This window comes from Equus caballus, chromosome 11 (assembly GCF_041296265.1).
Source record: "Equus caballus isolate H_3958 breed thoroughbred chromosome 11, TB-T2T, whole genome shotgun sequence".
NCBI lineage: Eukaryota > Metazoa > Chordata > Mammalia > Perissodactyla > Equidae > Equus > Equus caballus.
The window spans coordinates 40,689,971-40,716,743 of NC_091694.1; the positions used below are offsets into that span (position 1 = coordinate 40,689,971).

At 39.7% G+C, this 26,773-nt stretch overlaps 1 protein-coding gene across 3 annotated transcripts in view; it reads right to left on the reverse strand.

Moving 5' to 3' along the window:
- Positions 1-11,667, reverse strand: part of SUZ12 (SUZ12 polycomb repressive complex 2 subunit) — a 40,136-nt gene extending 28,469 nt beyond the window's left edge. For 2 of the 3 annotated variants that reach the window (XM_001918336.6, XM_070227690.1), the window contains exons 1-4: positions 11,141-11,667; positions 8,765-8,811; positions 8,615-8,679; positions 4,171-4,239 (exon numbers count right to left, since the gene is read on the reverse strand). In XM_001918336.6, the coding sequence (XP_001918371.2) occupies positions 4,171-4,239; positions 8,615-8,679; positions 8,765-8,811; positions 11,141-11,414 (455 nt within the window). In that variant the 5' untranslated portion in view covers positions 11,415-11,667. The remainder of the gene's footprint in view (positions 1-4,170; positions 4,240-8,614; positions 8,680-8,764; positions 8,812-11,140) is intronic. The other variant, XM_023653047.2, reaches the window with a different exon arrangement.
- Between the last annotated feature and the right edge of the window lie 15,106 nt (positions 11,668-26,773).

Below are 26,773 nucleotides of genomic sequence, written 5' to 3' on the forward strand. Positions count from 1 at the left end.
CAAATGTTATTAATGTTGGAAAAGACACAATCAACTTAGGAAGCAACCTGAAGTTTTAAAAATGCAGGTAAGTCTACAAAAGAGAGGGGTAGGGAAACATCATTAAGGGACTATATCTATTTAAAATAACATATGGCTTTCTTAGGATAAAGACCAACATTCTAAAATAGCCTACAAGGCTCTGCTTTATCTGGCCAAGGCCATCTGCTCATCTAATGCCACTCTCCCTACTCTTGTCTCGTCTGCTACTTTGGCCTCAAATGACATATGAATAATATTCCCTTTATCTAGAATTACCTATCTGCTCACCCTCTCACCCCATTTTACTCCTATATTCATGTTTCAAATCTCAGCTCATTTCTTCAGAGAAACTCTCTCCTGATCATCACTATTCCCAAATCCAACACCGCAAACAAGAGCTGGTTCTCCTGCTTTACACACTCATAGTTTGCCTATACTTTTCTTTCCCAGCACTTATTTTATAATTATATTTATTATACAAGTACATCTTTGTTCCCTAAATGCCAATAAGCTCTATAAGGCAGGGTCTTCATCTGTTTTGCTCACCATTATATCCCCCAGGACTTAGTATAGTGTCTGGGACATGATACACTAAGGAAATGGGAATCCCAGAAAAAAAAGATCCAGACCTTGTTATAGTACAAAAAGATGCTTAGAAAAGGAAGATTACTAATTCAAAAGCTTAGGTTATAACAACGACAACAACAACAACAAGTGATGAAAGGCACTTTACCCTATGAACCTACTAAAAATACAAGCTTAAAAATATCCCTAGTAAAAGTTCTACTTCAGGTATCTTTCAGGGGATTTCTCCAGCTATTAACAGCAGACCAGGACTGGAAGATGATTAAGGAGAAGAGAGAGGACATATTTTGATTTTCACTTGGCCCCAGGAAATACTTTTGGAAGCAACTCCAATTTGGAAATCTTTTCATGCTACCTTTCAGTCAATGAAGATGTACTTTTTAGAAGTCAGGACTTATGACTAGAGAATTCCAAAATTGGTACGATTAATAGCACAAGAGACCCCTGGGATCCTGCTACGATGGAAAACTACAGAAAGACCAGAGATTTATTCCAATAAGTCATATAGTACTTGATCAAAACCCACAATAAATTAGAGTGCCAGAAACAAGAGCTGGAGAAGATAGGATATAAGGCATAATATCAGACATTCTAAAAAGAAAATAAAGATGTTTTAAATAAACATAATCACACCACAAAAGCAAGGAGAAACATCAGGAAGAACCTGGAGACTAGAGGTGCGACCACTATGAATTTCTAAAATTTGCTAATTGCTATGGCACTTTCAGAAGCCATTCTTCGAGAAAAGAAAGAATCTTCACAGATGGTGGGCTTTATTACTGACTTTTAAGGTTACAAATGACAATTCTGGTCTATTGTTGTGAACTGAATGACACCTTAAAGAAGTAAAAACCATGAAATGTCCCATGTGTTTCTTTTTTCTATCGGCTACTTCTGCTGCTAAGTTTCTGCCATTATCTGTGACTAGTAAGGTAACTGTAGATCTAGAGTATAAAATACATAAAAGATCCTGGAACATCAACTTCATTTTGCACAGATAATGCTAGGAATTTGGTTTGGTTTATAAGTCACTACAAATGTCATAAAAGGTCAGGCATTTGATTGTTCTAACTTTTGGGCTGTTGTACTATGGTATTTTTGTGTGTCTTGATATTCCCCTGGAACTTTGGAGAATGAAATACATTGGGTTTGGGAGTGGAGACATTACAACTGTGGAAGTGCTGAATGAACTTGAGTTCTACTGGAAGACTCCCAAACTACCGCTGTTGAACAGATCCAGGATCCAATTAAACTGAACAAGATTTCTATGTCTGACATGGTACAGAATAAAAATATAGATGTAAGAGAGAGACATTTTTGTATATGATTTAAGATTTTAATTTTTACTAATTAATGTTATGGAACAACAAAGATTTATTTTGTTCTCTTGTAAGAGAATTAGACCACAGATTTTACAAGCAAAGTTTTATGGAGCTAGCATAACATACCAGAGTCTAGGGAACTTCTTACAATCCTATGTGATAAGTTTAGTAGAACAAAAGGATTATGCATAATCTGAGGTGAGAAATACACTGAAGTAATTTAATAATATAGGGCCTTGGGGGTAAACTTAAAATGAAGCAATTTCCCAATTCATTTTAGTGACTCTGGGAACAACACTGAGACATTCATAAAGATCTTAGGGGCTGAAGCATCCAGCACAGTAACTCAATACCACCTGGGTCTCAAGTGCCTTGGTGGGTATTAAGCATGGTCAGCTCCAACATACAGTTAGGTCTGTCAAATAAAAACAAAAAAACATCTTGGGGGGTTGAAATAGTCAACTCACTGCTCCCAGATGGATCCTAAAGATTGAAAAAGTTGTTTTTCAAAATTACAAGCAGGAATTCTATGCAACCCTCTGATGTTTCTGTGCACTGGTTAACAACACCTCTGTTATAGCCTGGCCTAGCCGTTGAACCCACTGGGTCAAAAGGAACAAAATTATTGGGTGAGCGATTTTTCAGAGAGAACTGCCCAGCATAATCTATCTCCCTCACAACACACACTCTAAACGAAGCTCTCTAATATTTACCAAAGCCAATGTCAAAATGAGAGAGTAATAGGGTTTAGCAGTGATGAAGGTAGACCGTTGATGGGGAGGATGAAGTAAAGAGTCAAGTTTTCTTCTTCTTGGTTCATTCCTCCTTTTTACATGAACCCTGAAAGACCTGGAGGGCAAACTATTAATGTATTTAGGAGAAAAGAAACAAGGAGGTCAGATCAGGCTCTGACTACAGCTTACACTTTAAGTAAAAAAGGCCCTGAGGATCCCACAAGCTCTGTCCAGCATAGGCGACCAGACAAAGATCTGAAATAGAAATTCAAGCAAAGAAGAAAGTATGCATGCAGCGAGAATATTCTCGGTCTTATATTATAAGCACTCTTTGGGCAGTAATAGATAGATTAAGGTAAAGATTTCCGATACCAGCTGCTAGAATGGACTATCAAAGCTTATTTACAAGTAAGAATTGCCTGGATATGAAAACATAAATTACAGTCCTACAAGGTTGCAAGATATAAAATAAAAAAATGTGATTTTACAATTCAAGCAACAAAATAACATAATTCCAAAAACCAAACTTAAAATATCAGCAGCAACTGCAAAAATGACATCTTATACCAGGTCACTATAACGAGAAACCATAAATGAAGCATCATTAAAGTCAGCGTCTATCTTATCTAAATTGGTAAGATATGACTTAAAACTTTAAGAGAAAAAGAAAAATGCATTGTGGCAATTTTTCCAACTCTATTTTTAAAAAATCTAGTACTTTTAGTTCTGCATTCTCCCTAAAAGTAGTCAACGAGTAAACAAATACCACTCAAATTCCTGTTTCTCTTTAGAATAGTATTCAACTTTCTTTAGTTTACATATAAAAGAACAAATGCAAGCATACTGTCTAGCCTAGGCAGATATTAGGCTAGTCAGAACATGTAGGGACTAGTTCTGGGTACCACATTTGAAAACATATAATAAGCAGACTCTGTCCAAAGGGTCCAGTTTCTGAAACTATCATGTGATAAATGTATTTCAAATATAAAATAAAGTTAGGAATATTTTGCCTGAAAGACGTAAAAAGGGGAAAGGATACAATGGAAAAAAAGAGAGCCTCTCTCAGATGTGAAGATGACTACTTAGAAGAGATGTGATGTTGTGAAGCACCTGGCATAGCACCTAGCAAATAGTAAGTAAACCATAAATATGAGTCTCCAGCCCTCCTTAGATGAAGTATAGAATTAACACTAACTGTAGAAGTTACAGAAAGTTTGACTCAAAATGCAAGTAAACTGGTAATAGAGATAAACAATAATGAACACAACTGTCGTAGAAAAGAGTGAGTTCCCAGCATTGGAGGTTATTTAAGACAAAGCTTAAGGATTCTCTGCCAGGGATGCTATAGATGAAGTAATTCCTGATTTGTGTATGAATTTGGACCAACTGACCTCTAAGGTTCCTTCTACCTCCTTACAATATTGAGGTGATCACTAGGGAAATGATCACTATAATTTTTCCTCTTTCCTCAAATATGCCACTTAATGTACACTGATAGGTTATCTTACCTATGAGATTCTTGCTCTCCTTTCATTTTCTCTACTTTTGATAACATATCATCAACTTTAAATGTTTTCCTGGAAGAAACAGATAAACAAAATAATCACTTCTCAACTGGGAAAAACAAACAGATTACACTTTATTGTCACTACAATAGGCAAGTTGGAAATCTGATTTTGATTATTTTTAATAAGATAAATTATGGATGGTTAGCCATAACAATGAATACTTTTGAGACAGTGTATGTTATAATACAGCAGACAAGCCTTCAAGTCCCAACTCAAATGCTAACTTTTCCAAGAAACCTTTTGTAATTATTCCCAAACCAGAGAGATTCTCCTTACCTAGGGCACTTGGTTTATATTTCTTTTGACATTTTGCCTCCTAAATGTGAAACCTGCATAAATACTCTTTCTCCTACTAGATTATAAGGTCCTGAAGGGCAGAGACTGCTTTTCTCCAAGGAAAGCCACCTAGTACCTGGCATAGTGCCTTATATTTAGTAGGTATTCAAGCATCTGTTGGACTGAACCAAAGAAATGCAAATTACGTATGTTTGAAACAGTCATAGTTCTATTAAGTAACCTGATAAATATGCGCTAGCGCTATCACATAAAAATGGAGATTCTATAAAACATATCTGAAGTTAATTAAACATCCTCCAAGATGTTAGCGATAGTTCAAGTTAAATGATATGTCTTATTAAAGAGATGGTTGTTTTTCACCATCATCAAAAATTTTGAAGTACAGGGGACATACCCATCAAATCATAATAAAATTACTAGCTTTTAATGTGACAAGTTTAAGAGAAAAAAGCAATTTTTCCATAAAATAGAAACTTAAGAATAACACCCGCAAGCAATTTAAGAATGAACGGGTTCTCAAACAAGCCTCATCTTAGTTCTTAAGGTGGTCTATTATATGTGACCTTGAGATAGGGGCTACAAATCTAGACCCATATATATTTGTTAATTGGAAACAAATATTTCTCTTTATATTCAAATATACTCTTCAAATTTAGGACTTGGAAAAACTTAAGGTATCCTGCATTATTCTGTAAAGCTTGAATTCAGATACTAGAAATTACTAATATGCTCATTCCTCAAAAACAACAATTATACTCAACTAATATCATAAAAATTCTCATTCCTCAAAAACAACGATTGTACTCAACTACTATCATAAAAATTCTCGGCAGAGAAATGTTAATGTAAATATATTGCAGTAAAATACTGATAGGAAGAGTGGAATCGATACAATCTGTATTTCAGGTGAATAAATAGCCTCCATTAACAAAAGATCTTTTTAAAAAAAGCTTCTCTCCTTACCTTTAGTTACTGAAAACTTAAATATTAAAATTTCATCCAATAGAGCATAGTAAGAAGTACTTTATGAGGATGGCAATATTTTTTCAATCTCCACAGATAAGAGAGAAGAAAGAAGAAAAATGTGGGATTCTTTTAGGCTAATTACAAATAACTTTTCAGTATAACTACTGAAATGTACTACTGAGGAGCACTGTAAAGTTACTGGAAACTTTTAAGAATAATATGTTTATCTTTAGGTAATAATTAAGAAGAAATCCTGTCTGCAGGAAGAAAGGTTAAGACTGTATGTCACAAGGTTCATCTCTTCCAACATTACGCAGTCGTGCATAGGAGAAGTGCATAGAATTAAGTATTAACAACCATTTGAAATAGGTAAGATCATAAGGGCAACTCAGCCTTTCTTAGGAAAAAACAAAACAAACCACATAAGCAACTATACAAAAGCAGCCCTACCTTCCAACACCAAATATTTCTGGTTCTTTAGAAAGATACTGCCACTGAAGTTCAGATTTAACAAAGGAAATAGTTATCAAAAGGTCATCAAAAAGGAGAATATTTCTGAAATTTTCTTGGGAGGATTCAGAAACAGCTTACATGAAACCTAGTAAAATGAATTTAATAAAAGATGCCCTTCTCCTCACCAGTATTTCCAGTGTGTCAGTGTAGTGTTAGCCTATAGAGTCTGAATACCTCTATCAAGTGAGTCTAAAGTACAAGGCGAGCTTAACAAATATACCAGAATTAATATTACAACTGAGTGTATGACTTCAAAGGGAATGATACCTTTATTCCAACAATGGATATTATGTCATTCTAAGAGTCAAAAAAGGAGTTTCAAAAACATTCTGAGCAAAGACCACAATCACTGGGCTAAATTCACCACCTTCCAAAGTCACCAACTACTTTGAAAAGGACAGCACTCACTTGAAGATATAAGTTGTCGTATTAATTTGTTAAAAAATTAGTCACAATGTCTTATATAGCCACGTACATTACAAAAGAATTAAGTGATTCCTAATGCATATTTTTTGAGGAGGAGGATTAGTCCTGAGTTAACATCTGCCACCAATCTTCCTCGTTTTGCTGAGGAAGAGTGGCCCTGAGCTAACATCCGTGTCCATCTTCCTCTAGTTCACACATGGGACGCCTGCCACAGCATGGCTTGATAAGCCAGGCGTAGATCCACACCCGGAACCCGCACTGGCAAACCCCGGGCTGCCAAAGTGGAGCGTGCAAACTTAACCGCTACACCACCAGGGCCTGCCCCCCTAATGCATTTTTGTATGGAAATAAACTAAGTAGAATTCATGTTTTTTGGCTGGTAAATTGCTTCAAAACTCCCCCAAAAGACATTTTTTTTTACAGAAAGGGCAATAAATTAAGAAAATTAGTTTCTACTACCAAGCTCTTAAAGTTGCCTCCACCCATTAGCAGACAACAGAAACGCATCCCACAATGAGACAGTCAAATAATCTAATAAACAAACATGACAGGAAAATGATGAACTTAGATTTTTAATGTATACATTTTTTATCCATTTATGGATTAACTCAAATTTAGTTTGAAAAAATTCAGTCACTTTTAAATTAAAAACATCTTAGATGGTAACTCAACTGATCTTCCATATTAAAAATACTAAAGGAAAAGTTTACTACTACTTAACCAAATTCTCCTATTTTTGCAGAATAAATCAGAGGCCAGCAAACTATGGACCATGTGCCAAATCCAATCTGTCTGTTTCTGCACAGCCCATGAGCTAATAATGGTTTTCACAGATAAATATTTGCAATTGATTTGATAATAGAGAACACTAACTCTAAACCCCAATTAAGCTAAATGTTACCTCCCTCCACCCTGAAAAAATTTAAAAATCCCACACTTCTCACCAGTAGTCCTGTATTACAAAACATTGTACCCAATTAGTATATTTTGAATTACATCAACAAAACATTTGTGGACATTTGTTTTCTCTCTTTTTGTATAAGTACCTACATCCTACCTAATATCCTTGATTCTGCCTCCTGGATCACAAAGCCTAAAATATTTACTATCTGGCCCTTTACAGAAAAAGTTTGCTGAACCCTGGCATGGATCAAACAACAGAGTAGACAGGTAAAGACCTAACAAATTTAATTCTGTTGCCGAATCCATCACTTTCTTCCTAGTTATTTAGACACTTGGCAAGTTTTCCCTATTAAATTCAATGTTTGCTGGCTTGTACTTTCTCTCTCTCTCTCTCTTGATTCAGAAAGATTACCAAAAGAAAAATAGTTTTAATATTTCAATCCTTCAAAATACACCTAGATATAACTACAAAGATAAACTATGTCTTGCTATAGAAAACATGATGCTTACTTAGCAACCAGTAGGCGTCTCCAAATGAGTTTAGTTTCAAAGTCTACTGAGATAGTTTAATGGTTTTACCAAGTCAAGACTATAACAACACTAAATGCTTAGTAGATGCTCTCTCCTATTTTAAGTTGCTCACTTGATATGCTCAATAAACAAAATTGCACACAGGATGAGAAACTAACATTCCATAATCTTATATAATTAAACAGTAATGTTACAAAGCAAATTAAGCTCTGCCGGACACCTCCAGACTCCACCTTAAGACTAGATGATTAAGACTTCTTGTTTCTAAGGACATTCATCCTATTGACTTCAAAAGTATTTCCCCTTTAGTAAGAACATCACCAAAGAGATAAAATGAGACTTTCTGAACCTATCATTATAGAAGCAAATTCTTTATTGTCAGAAAATTTAAGAAATATTTAAACATTAACTGTTAAATTTATGTATCAAAGATAGTATGCCTGAGCCCTTTAGTAAATATTTAAATCCTCAACTTTCATCAAACTCAAAAATAAGTAGTAGCACAAAGTAAAAACATTTGTTAGGAAAATCACTTCATTCACTTCACTACTAAATCATTTCTATTAGCAAAAAACTGGTAATAAATTGGGATTTACAAAAATGATACTATGAAAAATCATCCTGCAACCTATTCAACCAGTCCCTCTTTCAGTTCAGTTTTCACATTTAATCTTTAATTGGAAATAGTACTTTAAAACAAAACTTTAACAGGGTTTGATCAACTTGAAATAAGATTAATAAAACGTACCTTTTGATGTTTGTTCTGGAGTTTCGGTGAGACATGTAAGTAAGAGTTCTGTGCAAAAATATTGGCTATAAAAAAAGTTTAAAAATATTAAGATGAAATAGGGGAAATTCTAAGAAAAAAAAATATTGATGAATTTTGTTGATTACTTACCGCTATAAGATTTCGAGTTCGAAGAAATCTATAGATCTGTGTTGGTTCTAGGTAACAAGAAACAAAATCCAAACATTATCTAAATTTACTTATTACTTAAGTTGTCAAGAAAATACCAACCCAGCCCGTGTTATAACCAATATAAACCAATCATGTTATGGAAATCCTAAACTAAATATTTACATCAAAAAAATTACTACACACAGTAAGATCAAAAGACATTCAATCTATAGCATACATTCACAAAACGCATCTACATTTATTTTAAATTTAAGGTTCTCTACAATCTTATCCTTAAGCCTTACATTTCTAAGGTAGCTACTTTCTAGACTAGTCTGTCTGCAGAATTGAAGAGTAGTTATATTCATTTAATTCAGCTAATTTAAACTATTTATAACCCATCTCCGTCCAAAAAGTAGCTGAAATGAGGTAGTTGGATTCAGCAAAGGTGCTAGCGATTGATGCCAAACAACAAAAAGAAATTTTCACTTTTTAAGTGGTGTTTTAAAAAATTTGTATGGTAGGCAGCCAAAAGGGAATACAGCCATTTCCTAGATGTCCTAAAACAGGTATGAAAGTCAGTTAACATGGAAAGAAATTTGAGGCACAAATTATAGCTAAAATTTTCAGTGCATACTTCTAGTTCTTTATCTATTTTGCTCAACGTAAATATTACCTCAATACGTAACTACTACCTCAACATAAATTTTTAAAGTAACCAACAGATTCTTAAAGTTTTTTTAAAGCTGAATTTAGTTAAAACTTAACTTGTTATAAAGGACTTAGATTACAGATAGAAAATATTTTATTTACAAATACCATAAGACCAGTTACATTAATGATCTATTAGTACAACGTTTCTTTAAACAAACCAGTATCAAAATAAACTAAATATAACGATACTGGCAAACACATCAAAGCATTTAAACTTTTCAGAAACTAAGATATTAGAAAAGAAGTTGTTTTGTGACCAAATCTAGCTCTTACTGACAGTTCACTTCTCCAAGGTAGACTCATCAGAAAGCAAAGCAGCTAAAACTTTCTTGGAGGATTTGTCTTCTCATAACATTTAGAAAGAATTTTTTAAATTTCCACTTAATCTTCAGTTAGTTTAGTTTTTGGTTTCAAATACAGTAAAAGGAGATGAGATGTTTCAGAAGTATAAAACACATATGTTTATTGTCATCGCTGTGTTTCAGTTCTCCACCATATTTCCAATTTAAAGCCTCTCTAGATTTTTTTAAGTATATTAAGCAAAAGTAAGAATAACGTGAATCTCTCTCGAGCAGGTTCAATAGGTTTCAACGAAAACTGAAATTCCCTATATTAAACTCCAATTAGAATTTCATGAAGCACTAACTAGAGAGAATGAAAGAGGGGAATTAAACAATGTAATATGTCTTTCCAAGCACAGCTGATACCATGCCCTTAACATATGCTATGGTAAAATTGTAAATAAAGACATTCGGCAGCGGAGCCGAGTTTATTCAAGTTTCTCTAAAATCTTTAGCTATCAGAGATCATCCAATTATAACATCCACAAAAAGGCAAAAAAGCAGAACAATCACGACATAATATTAACTAAAGAACAGCTGAGATTATTCATAGCCATGATTTTTATAAATTCTATTTGTTTCCCGACACCTTGCCCCCCATTCCAAATTAAGTTGTAGTTTTGCCCTGGAAACAGACCTTAAAAACAGAAATTGACATAAGAAAACGTTCCAGAATTAAGAAGTAGTACACCGGCAGAATTCCGAGATCGTCTCGAGAGAAGAAGATGCTTGAACTCTACCTGTCCCTACGCATCCATGAAATGGGGGGATAGCTCTGAAGGGTTTAAAGCATCCCAAGGTGCCATGTTAACGTGCAGCACCAAGTTGGTGCGAAGGCGTTTCAGACTAATGACAATTTGGTCGATTTCACTGCACTCGTGTCTTCGCAGGCTTCATTTTGCTCCTCAAAACCGACAACCCAAACCCTTGGACTTTTCGAGTGCGAAAGGCAGGAAAGAAAGCAAGAACTGGTCTCGGGATCTGACTGCGGGTCTAACCGTACGGATCCACAGCCCGACTGTACCCTCCCCATCTCAAAGACGCCTGCTCCTAGCGTGGGGCCCCACTGCCTACCCTCCGGCGTAAACCTTCGGGGAGTCAAGAACCTCACCTGGATCCCCGATTCTACCTCCCCCAACGGCCACAGCCTTCGTGCCCCCTGGAGCCGCAATCCCCGAAGGAGGACAGCCCCCTCCATTGCTCCCTCCACTCCCAAATCAAGTCGACTCCCGACGAGGCAGGGGGGCCCAGCACGCGTGTCCCGGCCCCCCAATGCTGGGAGAGCGGGGATGCCTGCCCTCGGAGCCTCAGACACACTCACTCTCAAAGGCCTGGAGGAAAAGCTCGTGGTCAGCCTGGACGTGCTCCATTTTCGGCTTCTTCACCGGTAACACCGCTGCCCCCGCCGCTGCCGCCGCGGAGGAGGAGGAGGAGGCCGAGTAACTGCCGCCGCCTCCGCAGCCCCCGCCGCCGGATTTGCCGCCCGACGCCGTCGCCGCCGCCACCGCCGCCGAACCCCCGAAGCCGCCTCCCCCGGACCCCGCGCTGGGCCCCGAGCCGCCCCCTCCCCCACCGCCGTGCTTCTGAGGCGCCATCGCGGTTCCTGCCTCCTCCCCCCGCCAGCTACCCGCCGGGCGGCCCCGGAGAGTAAGCGCCTGCTCTACCAACCGCTCGCCCCAGCAGGCTCCGGCGGACCGAGGGGGGAAGGAGGAGAGAGGGGAGGAGAGGGGAAGGGAAGGGAGGAGGAGAGGAGGGAAGGAGGGAGGAAAAAAAAAGTGTCTCCTCCTGAGAGCCCCGCTCCGCTCCGGAGGCCGCTCACCCTAGCCTGGCCTCGCTCCGCCCACTTCCCCCGCCCGGCGTTCTGATTGGCCGGCGGGAGCGCGCGCCGCCCGGCCGCCCAGCCCGTTGGCCCGCGGATTCCCCCGTCAGTCACGCGGAGGCGCTTCTCGCGGAGGCGCGGCTTGGTTGGCCCGTGCGCGCTGCCGATCGCGGGCCCGGCCGCCTCTTTGAACTGAATTCGCGGGAAAATTAGGGGTCGGAGCGGCCTTCCTGCTGGCCCCGGTGCATTGTGGGGAGAGAGGGACCCGGCGAGCGGCTTAGGGAGCCGTTTCTCGCCTTCTGAGCGTCGTCAGTCACCGCCCCCAGGGGGGTACAGGACCCCTGAAGAGAGGCGGGCCTCTGCGGGACTGGGGGCGAGGGGCCTGTTAAGTGAACTGAAATCCATTACCGATCATCGAGTCTCTAACTTGCCAGGAAGGGCCCTGCCTAGGGCTTGGTCAGGTCGCTTCTCGTATGAGGGGCTCCCGGGGCAGAGATCGCGCCCCCTGTCCCCTCGGCACCACGTGCCTCAAGCCGCCCATGGCCGAATCCCACCCAGCAAAGCCCTTGAGAGAACGGGGGGCAGCCAAGGGGTTGCAGCGGCTGCTCTCGGACGCGACTGGGCTCCACCAAAGGGAGCGATTTATATGTGACCGGAATGTCCTGTAAGACGAGGAAAACTATTTTCTGTAGGTGCTGTGAAGGCTTCAGGATCCTTACTGAGAGAGGCGGTTTCTCAACGTGTTGGAATCAAAACCTGGATATTTGATCGCTCCCGCCGCCCCCAGACACCATAGGCGTGGACAGAGGGATGAATGGGATGATTTCTTAGAAATACGTGCGCCCTGTTGAGAACCTATGCGTTCCGCGCTGGAAAACTTGCGAGGGAACCCGGTGTTTTGCGGGTCTTGCCTAAAAAGATAGATGCATAGGCCCGATTCAGTCTTCTGGGTTGGAGTGCAGCTAATACCCTTAAAGATTTGAATTTCAGGTTGGACAAGATGATCTCTAAGGATGTTCTTCCAGTTCAAATGTGTGATCTTATATTACATTAAAATGAAACATTATCTTCAAAAATCCCAATCTGTAAACACAGAACTATTTCATACTTTCAATTACATTTTTCAAATGTCTGCCTCGGGTCCTTTATAGTTAACTTCAAAACACTGTTTACAAAATAAGTATCTTTGGAATGATTCTTCAAGTTGTTTATAAAACCAGTATCTTTGGAATGGTTACTTAAATATCCGAAGTACTGATTTTATCAAAGCATTTGCTACTTAAGAAAGTGAGCTCTACAAATGATGCGTTTAATATAAAATTTGGCATTTCGGGAACACATCTGAAACTGGGTATACCTGTTGCTAATTTTTAAATACAGCCTATATTTTTAGTCAGACAAAAAGTTTAGAATGCTCTCTTGTTTATTATACTATTCTGTGCTCTTATTTTTTAATTCCCCCACCACCAAAAAGAGGGGTTTTTTTTTTCTTTTTTAGATTTCTGAGATAAGCTTTCTATGATTAATGCCACCCCACAGAGGCTTGTGGGTTTTAGATCTTGGTAAACTGCTCATCTTTAGCTTTAGTGGGTTAGAACATGAAGTTTCATCAATTCTGTCAGGATCTGGAGAATTAAATCACACTAAGCAAATCACAAAATATCAAGTTATAAACCAGAATGCTAATTTATTAATTAACAATAAATATAACTGGCAAAATTACCAGTCTTCATCGTTTATGCAAGGTTCTTCCTTTTGGAGGGAAGGGTGGGGGATAGGTACAAGCAGAGAAAAAGACCAAGTCACAGGTTATCATAAATCTTTGATGAACAGAGAAATGAAGCGAAGGGAGTTGAGATGTTCTTAAAGGGCATTTTCCTTAAGAACGCTGTGATAATGTTCTAGGCTTCAGCATGAGCATAGTTTTAATGTACAGTACTGGCAGTGAGAATCAAAACCACCCATGCTACAGGAGAGACATAGAAACACATTCTCACTATTCCCCTTTAACATCTAGAATGTTACGTAAAACACCCCCCCAAAAAAACACCTCATATTACCTTAGACAAGTTAGAATTAATTCAGCGGTTATCTTGGTTACATTACATTCTTAAGCAGATTTTGTTCTATAGGTAAAACGTTTACAGATCATCTCAAGGTTGGTCCGTTCTGTGGCCAGCTTATTTATTTTGTGTGTTTTTTCTGTTTGGCATCGCAACTGTTCTTTGAGACCTAGGACAGCCAATTGACTGTCAATGACTCGTATATGTTTAGTCCCCTACCTCACACTGAATTTGAATTGCTTTTTAGGGTTTTGCTTGTTTTCGCCTTCATGCCATATCTGCAATTGGTAAACTCCTAAAAAGCAAAGGCCATTGTCCATTTTTTTTATATTTCCTGGCACAGGACCAGATGTGTGTGCAAGGAAAGAAGAATAGCAATATTTTAACCTTTATAACAAGCAACATGCTTTTATGTATATTATCTCACTTTTTCATAATGATCCTATGAAACTGGCATTATTTTCATTTTATAGACGAGAAAATAGGCTCAGAGAGGTTAACTGACTTGTTCACTTTAGCTACAGAGCTGTGACTTGAACCCAGGTTTTTTAACTCTAATTTCTATACACTTTTGCAGTCAGAACCAAATTATCAAGTTGATGTTCTGTTTGTTTTAAAAAATGAGGATGACCTGGTTTCTCTTGCCAAAAAAAAAATTTTGTGTTCCTTCCTATTGTGCACTCTTTGTCTAGTTCCTTAGTGCTCCCACTTCGCTTTATAGAGACTTTTGTTAACCTCTCTCGTGCCGCGGACCCCTTTGGCAGTCTGATGTAGCCTACGGACCCCTTTTTTTAAAAAATGCACAAATATAAAATTTATCGGATTATAGAGGAAACCAATTATAATAAAGTATCATTACCAAAATAGCAAAAAATAGTTGTTATGTAGTATTATAGGTGCTTCTTTTTGAAGGTACTCAGTAAGATCTAGCGGCAGGTCAGTCTGTTAACTATCATAATTTCAAAGTAGTGATGAGGGAAATAACATTTTGAGACACTTGCAAAAACTGTAATTCGATGTGGAAATATCTATGATTTCTCTTGGAAACAAAGCCATGGGCACTGCTTACACTACTGTGATTTGTCACCTATATTAACAGTTAAAGGAAATGCTAAATTTCAGTTAGAGGTTAATATAAAGATTAACTTTTTTTCTCATCTAAGTTCATGGACTCGCTGAATCTGATTCAGTTAACAACCAAGTCTTTTTCTTTCTACTCTCACTGTAAGCTCTTTGGGGCGAGGATGATGGGTGATTTGTCTTAGTGAGTGAAGTATCTGTCACTGTGCCTGGCATAGAAGAGGGGCTCACCCAATGAGTTTTGATGACTAAGGATGGACACCAGTGCACAAATATAAATAATGACAATAATGATTGAGTGCTTACTATGTGCCAGACAGTATTTTAAGTTTTTAAAGTCTTATAACTCATTCAATTCTCACACCAACCCTCTAATGTAGGTAATTCTTGTTATCCCCATTTGGTAGATGAGGAAACAAAGGCAAGACTTGTTCAGTAACTTGCACAAGTGATGGAGCTGGTATTCCAACCTAGACAGTCTGTCTCCAGAGCCCTCACTCTTGACCACAATGCCATGAAACTAGAGAGTTTTAGAGATATAAGATATTGCGCATGTCATTTCTAGGTCAAGGAAGATCAGTAAATATTGCCTCTAATGCGCTGGAATGAATAGTTACCAATATTGAATGTATTTGCTGAAAAATAACCTAGATATCAATTTTCCTTTTTACTTGTACAGTGTCTTTCTATCCTCCATCCACTCTCATCACTTTAAGATTGAGGGCTGACGGGGCCAGCCCAGTGGCGCAGCACTTAAGTTCGCCCATTCCACTTCTCAGCGGCCCTGGGTTCAGCGGCTTGGATCCCGGGTGCAGACATGGCACCGCTTGGCAAGCCATGCTGTGGCAGGCGTCCCACATATAAAGAAGAGGAAGATGGGCGTGGATGTTAGCTCAGGGCCAGCCTTCCTCAGCAAAAAGAGGAGGATTGGTTGCAGTCAGCTCAGGGCTGATCCTCCTCAAAAAAAAAAAAAAAAAATGATTGAAGGCTGAGACTACTAGAATAAGCCAACAAATGCTATTTCAGAAAAAAAAAAAGTCTTTCTTTGAGGAAACGGAAAGGTTATATTTGCTGATAAGTTCTGAGAGAAATATAATCAAATTTGATTTTTAAAAAGGAATGGCCTCCAAAGCAAAAATAGTAATAACCTTCCTAATAAAAGTTAGCATGAAGGGACAATTTTAACAATTCCATTTGAAATCTAAAATCAAAAGTTTACACATTTTTGTTGTCTTTGTCTAGAAAAGAAAAACATGAGACTGATGGAACATTCACTGCGCATTATGAGGTTTTTGTAATAAACCACTGATCTGTGTGTGTGTTTATCTAGACTTAATTAGATAGAATAAGGATGGTAGTGAGGCATAGTTAGAACCTCTGGGACAGGAAGAAACTTGATACTAATAACCTGAGGGAGGAAAAAACCACCTGAGACAAATTGGAAATATCTAGAACTAAATTTCGGGAGGCCTACATCTGGAAACAGCTGCTATGCCCATCTTTTAAACTGTGGGACAAGTTGTTTTATGTTTAATTTTAAACAAAAGCAGAAGCGAATTGATATTTATTGAGCATCCTATCCATACAACAATCAAACACTAATGTTAGTTACTATTGTTAACCTCTCACACACGTGTAACTGAATCTCAAAGAGATTAAGTAACTCTCTCACCATCCCACAGCTTGTAAGGGGGCAAGCTGAGATTTGAACCTAGTTTCAGGGGACTCAAAACCCCAGATGTTTTTCAGTGCAACCAAGGTATCCAGGCTGCCATCCTGGAGGCCCCAGAGTTTCAAGGAGGTATCTCGGGGAAATGGCGAGGCTGCAATATGGTGGGCTCTGCATCCCCGTTCTCTTTCAATCAGAGCTGTTCTGCTTTTACCTGTTTTATAACAGATTTATGAATTTATAACAGGTTTATAAGTCTGTTTGTTTGAAGATAATGGTTCTACCTACTAAAAAAATTGAAAATCACCGCATTACACTCTGCTGCTTTCCCAAGCCTGACTATGAGGAACAATGAGCTTGAATGGCACAATTAATGTATTCCGGGCTATACTAATCTCAAAATTTGACAGCATTAAAAACTAACCTATGCTAAGAGTAATAAAGACCACCTTGTTTCATAGGAATGAAATATAGATGAAAAAATCAGTCTGTATATATCTTGTGCATGGCCTGCCCAAAAAAAAATTTACTATTACCATTGTTACCTCTTATCTTCATGTGACCTATTATTTCCAAAATAAATGTTTCCTTCGTTTTCTGAAGGAAAAGGAGTATTACTATGTCGCTGTCCTTCGTAAATCATGTCAACATAACTAAGTATTATACCACTTCCATAGTACTCCTATAGTCTAGATTTCCATTTAAGGTTTGTAAATTCACCTTCACTTCACAATTGCTAATTACGACTGTTAATCAAAATAAATTTAAGAGATACAAGCCTTTATTTTTAGCTGGTTGTTGTTATTACAAATATTGTTCTTATTTCCATGATATAATGTTTGTTTGAAGGATATATTTAGCAATTACTGTTTAGAAATTAATTTATTATATGGAAACAAATTTTATAGCTAGAGGGAACTTAGATAGTATCTAGTTTCAGCCTCTTTTCATACACCTGAGGAAACTGAGTCCCAGAGTTTACTTTGCCAAGATCATAAAGGCAGTTTCGGTATACGTTGAGAGAGAATCTGTAGGGCTGAACATTTATGGCAGCATTGTCTCTTACCTTATAAATTCAGTGTTCTGCAGACTGTTTCATGTACTTCATACAAAAAATGTCCTCATTCACCTTACCCTACTCAGGATTTTATTTCTGCTTGCACACTATTCAGTGGAACTAGTTCCTGGGGAAACGTTGCTATTATTCCTGGTCAAACTACTTTTTTTCCTTCATACTCATGGTTTCTTATCTCTTAACTTTAATCTGTAGAAAAATTTTTCCCTCGGACCCTGTAACAATTTGAAATTTGCTGTGAATCTATGGAAAGGCATTGTCATTCCATATTCCCTGCCATTATTAGGACTGTAACTTAATTTGGGGCATGGAAGATTCTAACAGTAACTCCTGTGACTGGCTTGAGAAGGTTGCCACCTTCATGGTTGAGCTGAATAGGAGAGGTGTCCTGAAGAGACCACAGTATGACTTAGCAGCTGTTTTTGATAGAACAGCACAGGGCTTACATGTTGCCACTAGGATAGTATGAACTCTCTGTGCCTGAAAGAAACTCCTTGAGATTACGAAAGCATCCAACAATAGCATTTAGAATTCTGTAACCATTTTCTATCACAGAGGAACTCTAAAGAGAATGACTGGGGGAGTAGGACTTCTACTTTATGTCAAGATAAATTAAGTTTCTGGACTTTTTTGTGTATCAGGATCAAATTTGCATATAGAGGCCAAGGAATTTTAATTTGGTTGGGGTTTCTTCAGAGAGCACTCTGAAGAGAGTTCTCTTAGGAGAGAAATGCTTCTGGCTGTATTTCTATTTCCAAAGTCTGGTTCTTCCTCAAGTTCCACTTTGCAACAAATTTAGGAGAAAGAACACTATACTATGAATCAAGACTTGACTTGGTCATTATTTACAGTGTGAGTTTGAGAAAGTTATTTAACATCTCTGGTCTCAGTTTTCTTTTTTTTGAAGATTGGCACCTGAGCTAACATCTGTTGCCAATCTTTCTTCTTCTTCTTCTTCTTCTTCTTCTTCTTCTTCTTCTTCTCCTTCTCCTTCTTCTTCTTCTTCTTCTTCTTCTTCCTCCTCTTCCTCCTCTTCCTCCTCCTCCTCCTCCTCCTCCTCCTCCTCCTCCTCCTCCTCCTCCTCCTCCTCCTCCTCTTCTTCTTCTTCTTCTTCTTCTTCTTCTCCCCAAAGCCCCCCAGTACATAGTTGTATATTTGAGTTGTAGGTCCTTCTAGTTGAGCTATGTGGGACACCGCCTCAGCATGGCTTGATGAGCAGTGCTAGGTCCATGCCCAGGATCTGAACCGGTGAAACTCTGGGCCACCGAAGTACACTGTGCAAACTTAACCACTCGGCCACGGGGCCGGCCCCCTCAGTTTTCTTAAATATTTCTTAAATTGAAGTTTGATTTAGACCGGTGTTTTGTGTTTTTTTTTTTAAAGATTGGCACCTGCTCTAACATCTGTTGCCAATCTTTTTTTCTTTTTCTTCTCCCCAAAGCCCCGCACCCGGTACATAGTTGTATATTCTAGTTGTGAGTGCCTCTGGTTGTGCTATATGGGACACCACCTCAACATGACCTGATGAGCGGTGCCATGTCCACACCCAGGATCCAAACCGGCGAAACCCTGGGCCGCCAAAGTGGAGCGCAAGAACTTAACCACTTGGCCACGGGGCTGGCCCCTAGGCCAGTGATTTTTGACTGTAACAGAATCCTTGGAAGTCGAGGGTGGGTCATGTGTAATTTGGTAAATCATATTCAACATTATAATTTTATTTTTAAAAAGCAAAAGTAAAGTTATCTGCAGTTTTTACACTATAATCACTGAAAATAAAGCTCTTCGTCAGTGGATATGTGAAGAGAGAAACAGTCTTCCATAAATCAGTGTTCTTAAGGCATATCTCCCTAGAGAGCTAACCATGGATTTTAGGGGTAGGGAAATAGGAATTTTTAAAAAATCAAATTAGGTATCGAGAAACAAGTTAAAAAGATCAAGAAACATTGATCTAAGTTGCTGTTAAAGTTATCCTAGTTCTTTAATTCTAAGAAAATCACAGAAATCACCTTCCAGTGTTCTATGCCAAAGTTAAAATTATACTAATGTTCCTTTTCTATAAAATTATAAAGCTCAGGTTCCATTTTTGGTTCCTAAATGATCAATAAACAAAAGGGAAATAGTGTTATCTTTTCTCCAATGGGGCAAAAAGGGATCACAAATTCAGCACAAAACATGTCAAATGATGTAGAAGAGTGCTCAGTAAGAAGGTGAGCTGTACAATATTTAGGATGAGATATAAAGTCAAAAAGGAAAGTTTACATTGCACTTATCATGCAAGAATCTAAAAATCCTCTTTCATAAACCAAGACAAAAATAGCTGAAAAATACTGGGAGTACAAAAACACCCGAGCAGTCTGAATAAAATTACCCACAGACAGTCAGGTTAAAAAATAAAGTTGTCTGGGGCGGCCGGTGGTGCAGTGGTTAAGGTCGAACACTGGGCTTCAACTGCTGAGGTTTGAGGGCCGGAATCCCAGGCCCCGACCTACACATTGGTCATCAAGCCATTCTGTGGCAGCGTCCCACATAGAAATTAGAGGAAGATTGACATAGATATTAGCTCAGGGCCAATCTTCCTCACCAAAAAAAAATAATAATAAAAAATAAAATGAATAAAGTTGTTAGGCCTTTTTTTTTTGATGTTCCATAATTGATTCAACCAATCTCCTATTAATTCTGTGTTGCACTATGGTAAGAAGAAAAAAAAACCTGTGTAATTTCTGTTTTTGGAAATTTGCTTTTTTTTTTTCAGGGCCTAAAATGGTCAATTATTTTTAATGTCCCATGGATGTTGAAATAATATGTATATTATCTGTTGGGTGCAAAGTTAACTGTCTATGTCTATCTACCTATCTATCCATCTCTCATCCAGGATACTACATTTCTTTTAGTCCTCATGATTCCTTTGTCTTCTCTGGTCTGTGACCTGTGACAGTTTCTCAGGCTTTCCTTGTTTTTGATGACCTTGACAGTTTGAAAGAGTACTGGTCAGGTATTTTGTAGAATGTTCCTCAATTTGGGTCTGTCTGATGTTTTTCTAACAGTTAGAGCAGGGTTATGGGTTTTTGAGAGGAGGATCACAGAGGCGACGGGCCATTCTCATCACCTCATATCCAGGGTACATCCTGTCAACATGATTGTCATTGATCAGGTTGACCTTAAGCACAGACCAACTTAGTATTTGACAGGCTTCTCCCCTGGAAAGGTACTTTTTCTCCCCTTTCCATACTGTGCTCTTTGAAAGCAAGTCCCCAGGTATAGCCCACACTCAGGTGTGGTGATGGTGAATGTGAGGGTGAATTAAGCTCCACCTCCTTGACGGGGGTGGGGGCGGGGAGTAGCTATGTAAATTTTTTCCAATTCTTCTGTACAGGAGATTTTTCTCTTCTCCCTCATTTCTGTATTCATTAAATCATTTATTTGTGTCAGTACAGGTTAATGGATATTTATTTGACACTTTGGGCTATATCCAATACTATATTCTTTATTTTGCTGTTGAAATTGTTCCTGCTTTGGCCATTGGAAGATCTTTTAGTCAGCTGCTCTGTTCCCTTGACACGGCCTCACCATTGTGGGTTTTTTTTTTCTATTAGCAATGCCTTACTTTCTCTTACTATAAGAAGTGTCGGCCTCGTCTTGTATATTTCCTACCTAAATCAGCCATTTCTCCAAGGAAACCCGGTTCCTTTTATTATGATAAAATGATGGTGAAACTAAGATGTGGGTGCTGGATATGCTCATAGCTTCTGACATGTCATTGCTTCTAGGCCCTCCCAGTCGACAGAGCTAGGAAATATGTGTATATATGCTAACACATGCATTCACACAAATCTATAATTATTTCTGTATCTATCCATCTCTATCTATATTAAGCTAAACATGAGTTCATACTGGTGTCTCTGACTCTAATCCTTTTTTTCCTTTGTTTCATTTTTTTTTAAGATTGGCGCCTGAGCTAACAACTGTTGCCAATCTTTTTTTTTTCTTCCCAAAGCTCCCCAGTACATAGTTGCATACTCTAGATATGAGTGCCTCTGGCTGTGCTATGAGGGACGCCGCCTCAGCATGGCCCAATGAGTGGTGCCATGTCCACGCCCAGGATCCGAACTGGCGACACCCTGAGCCGCCAACGGGGAGCGCGCAACTTTAACCACTCAGCCACCGGGCCGGCCCCTACTTTGTTTCTTAAAGAGAGTAGTCATGCTCTTTACAATCTCTATCTTTCTTTCCTGAGCACTTACTCCAAGGAGCCCCAATTGGTGCTGTTAATAGAATTACTTATGTGTTTAACAAGTGTCATGTTTTAGTGAGAAAGAACTAATTTCGTTTTCCCAGGAACCTTGAGATGTCAGGGAGGAGGGGGATGACAACCAGATCCCTGGGTTGAAGGAACTGTGGCTCTGCTCGTTGCCCCTCCCAGCAAATGCTGGTGGGAGAAAGAGGCAACAGGGGCAGCCAAAGAGTTGAAGGTGTACTTAGCCGTGGTGCCTCTTCTTTAGTGGCAGAGCTCACTCCCCAGACTGGGACTTCCTCTTTACTCAAACTCGAGTCCCCATCATACGAGGTGTGTTTCGGGTTTCTGAACCTCCTGCACTTGGTGGACATCAGAGCTTGCCCCTAGGTAATGAGGACTTTAAGGGCTCCTGGAAATTTGTAATATCAATTATATTATTATGATTCTAATTAAGTTGCTTATATACTCAATTAAAGCAGAGTTCCTTTTTTTTCTTATTTGAAGCTACTTTTCAGTCTTAGAAATCTAAAATTTTACTAAAGTGTCTGAGCAGAAGCAGGGAGGAAAAAACGTATCATGAACAGAGCAAATGAGTTCACCATAAAACTCCCAAACAGAGTTGGGGAACTTGTTTTATGCTGGGCTAAATGTTTCCTGGCACTGTGAGTTCAGGAGAATTTCAGAGAGAAGTATGGCATATAACAAGTAGTTTGGAAAGCCATGAGTCTCGAAGACTCTTTCAAGAGCCTAAGCTACTGACTGGTGCTTCAAACAATACTATGATAGAGCCTTTTACAAAGTTAATAAGCATCTCTAATTTCTCAGGTAAAGGTCTTGCAAAATCAGAGTCCTTCCTACTTTCTTTTCTCATCTCTTTCTATTCCTGACCATACTGCCTGCTCTCCAGTCATACTAGTTTCAGAATTATTTCATGAACACTTCCACACTGTCTTAATACATTTGGAATGTCTTCCCTCATTTCCTCATCAAAGTTCTATACATTCGTCACTATCTCAGATGTCATCTCTGACATGAAAACATCCCCTAGTCTTCCCAGATAGAATAAATTACCTGTAGTGTATGTGCTTGTTGACCCAATTAGCTAATGTCTAATTCATCTGTGCATCCCTGAAGCCTATTGTAGAATAGGCATTCAATAAATGTTTGTTGAACTCATTAACAAAGGAATGAACATATCGACATAAACTTGCTCCAGTGCTGCTGGGTGGATATCAGAGCTTGCCCGTAGATAAACACTGAAAGTATTGAGAGGAAAAGACACCCTGAAGTGAGAGTTAAGACACCTAGCTTCTCCAATCCCAGCTCAGTCAACATCTAGATGGCCTTAGAAAAGTCACTTCAACTTTCTGGGCCTATTTCTCTATACAATGAAAAGACTCTACTAGATCAATTATTCTCAGTCTGGAATGGGATTATAGCCTCAAATATTTGGGGTCAGAAAAATCTTGTGCTCCTCTGATGATTGCTAATCCTATGAAATCCTATATATATGATTCCTGGGAAGCTTATGGCTCAGTTACAACTTCCAAGTATATTTCATCCCCTGTCATATATTCTTTTACTTTCATTTATGTTTCACATTATTTCCATGACATTTCTTCTATTCATACTTGTACATATACTCCAGACACTTAGCAGCACATACTTTAATATTCCTACCTTTCCCATGCATTGATAGCTTGAAGAGATTCTTTACTGGTTCAGTCTAAAATTTTTCACTTAACTGAATAAACCAGAAGTTTATTTTGAGGACATCACTTATAGCTTAAAAAAAAATAGATTAGCAGTCTTCAAAATGAACACTACACTTTACTTTTAGGGCTTATGATGAAAAAAATATATAATGTTTAATAAAACAAAAAAACTCAACCCACTATAGACCTGAGAGACAAGGAAAGACATGCTGAGTTTTTCCTTGGCAGATCCCCCAGGCTGAATTAGTCATTTTCTAGGCATTTCCATAGTACTTTGTGCAAACCCTTTTATGGTACTTGTCATATTTAATAGTGTATATTTAAGTTTTTGCTTCTCTTACTACACTGTGAGTACCTCAAGAAAGGAAATGTAAATTCTTCATCCTTGTATCCTCAGCCTCAGCCAAGCCTTAAGACCTTGCCTATAGCAGATACCTGATCAATATTTGTTTGATGAACACGTAAGAATGGTGGAATGTGAACTGAACTTTGATTGTTGAGGGCTTCAGTAGGCAGAAAAGTAATAAAGAGTTTCAGTCAAGGGAGTGACGTGATCAGAACTGCACTTGGAGGATTACTCTGATTTAATTTTATTCTGTTAGAGGCTATGATTTTTTGTTTTAAAGCAGTAGTTTGCAGGAGCTAGCTCATACCAGCTTGCAAGAGCCAACTGTTGAATTTTCAGGAATTTTGCAAGCCATTTGTTAAACAGAGTCATTGTTAAAAATTAGATTTTATAAAGTTATAGTGCAACATACTATATTAAAAACTAAAGTAATACTTAAAACTCATCACTTCCAAATTGTTTTCCTACTTTTTGTTATTACCTATGCTCTGGAGATTATTTGTTTCTTGTATCAATGTGGTAGAAATATTAATATGATATACTACTGTGCATCTCTTCCCAACTCTGCGTTCAGTGATAGAATGGTGGCAGCTTGAAATCAGCCATGGTGGAAATATTTACACTACGGAAATAGGCAAACATTACCAATCAAGGCTTCTGCATCCCTCCCTTCGGAGAGTTAGTTATTAGACATTTACTAGCACATCATTGTTTAGAAGCCAAAACTGACAAAGAGGCAACGAAAAATTTGGAAATTAGAGTTGAGGAAATTTGCATACAGTAGGGGGAAAAAAAAGACGTGAGAAGTGGAAGAGAAAAGATGAGAGGATTAGGATTATTGGGAGATTGCAATATACAAATAACAGGAATTTGAGAAAGTAAGAACAGAGAAGATAGACGGGGAGAGAGTAGGGCAGAGTACGTGTATTTGGAAGAGAGAGATCTAATGAGCAATACAGAAAAAAAAAAAAAGTAATACAAGAGATTTTCCAGAACTGAAGGGCAAGAGTTCCTAAGTTGAAAGGGCCCTTGAGTGTTCAGCACAATGAATGCACATCAAGGCATATCATTGTGAATTTTTAAAACATTGAAAATAGAGGATAATCAAAGCTTCCAGATATAATAACAAAAACAGAGTAATACATGAAGGTATATGGGTCATGTACAAAAGTAAGAATTTCATTAGACTTCTGAGCAATAACATTGGAAGCTAGAAGACAATTCACAGTCCTATGGAAAAGTGAATTCCAACCTAGAATTATATACCCAGACAAATTATCACATCGATCAGGTGAAAGGGTCAAATAAAGATATTTTCAGCCATGCAAGATCTCAAGAAAAATTTACCTCCGTTACAAGCTTTCTCCAAAGCCACTGAAAGACGTGCTGTACTAAAATAAGGAAGAAAAACAAGACATGGAATGCAGGACACAGGAGGCTCACTGAAAGAAGTAAGGAAAATTCCCAGGATGGTGATGAAGGAAAATCCCAGAGCAACGAGCTGTGCAGTTGGCTTAGCGAGCAACAGTTAAGATTGGAATGGGGGGGGGGATATTTCTGAGAAAAAACAAAACAGATGTATTACCTGATGAGTTTGGAGACTTACAGTTTTGGCAGAACATTTGGGAAAAAATTAATGATGGGTAGGTACAAAGCTTAACACAGCATCAAGACAATGATTAACCCCAGAGAAAAGAAAAAAGTCTGACAAGAGAGGAAATATAATCATAGTATACTACACGGACCCACTGTGAAAAGCATTTTCAAATTCATAATAACATAAATTACAGATGGATAACCCACAGGTGTGATGACAGTTTGGGGAGGACGAGTGTGTGTGGAGGGAGAGGACAGAGTTGATGAAAGGGGGATAAGAGGGTACTATATTTAGTAGGAAACGGACAGCTGCCCCCTCCATAAACAAAGCAAATTTCCCTCCGAAACCGCTCAGGTCTTGGATCTCCTCAGCCTAATAAAGGACCTTTTAGAAAGGAGGTCAGTAGGGAAAATTGGAGGGGACTGGTGCAGCGGTTTCCTTGCAGCAATGCTGCGGTCCTGTGGACCCCGGATCCCTTGGAGAAAGGGGCAGAGGGTGCTGCTACCCTCGACCCCAAGCCTCGGGAGGGGCCTGCGGCACGGGTCGGGCGAGCGGGGAAACTTGAAGCCCGGTGCCCGCCCCACGCCGGGGAAGGCCGGCCGCTCCCTGGCCCGCCTCCCGCCGGGATCGTGGCCGCAGAGGCCGCCCCGGGAGGGACCGGGCTGTCGATCCGGGTTGGGGCTGCCCGCGCCGCGCGGCCGCGGGGGCGAGGGTCTTGCGGGTCGACGCCCCCTCCGCCGAGCTGCGGCCGCCCGGTCGAGGGCCCGCAGGAACCCTCCGCAAGGCCGCCGCGGCGACGGCGGCGAAGCGCCCGCGCCCGTCCCCTGCCGGCCCTGAGCCCCGGGCATCGGCTCCACCAGGACCGGCCCGGCGCGGCCCCCAGCTGCCTCCCCCGCCGCCCCGAGCCTGGCCCGCGACCCCCGACCCGGGCCCTTCACCCCAACGCTGACCCTCGCCCCTCGACTGCGACCCTGGCCTGCAACCTCGGCCCTCCCCTCAGATCCTGGCCCTCGCCCCCATCCTCGCTCTCAGCCCTGACCTGGCCGGGGCTCCGACCCGCAGCCCGCGAGGAGGCTGGGGTGGGGCCGGGAGCCGAGGGCGGGCCGGGCCAGGTGTGGTGGCCTCTCGGCCCCGCCAGCCAGTTCCCAACGCGGTCGTGCCCGAGGCTCCGAGGGCAGGGAGAGGGGATCGGCCGCCCGAGTTTCCAGCCTGGGCAGGGAGAGGGCATGAAGTATAAAGGGACAGAGAGGTGACAGCAGAGTGGCGTTTGATTAATCTGTGCAACACACCGGTCATACCTGTTAATTAGAAATACGGCGGTAAACCGGGAGACGCAGCTTAAAAATTCCACGTGGT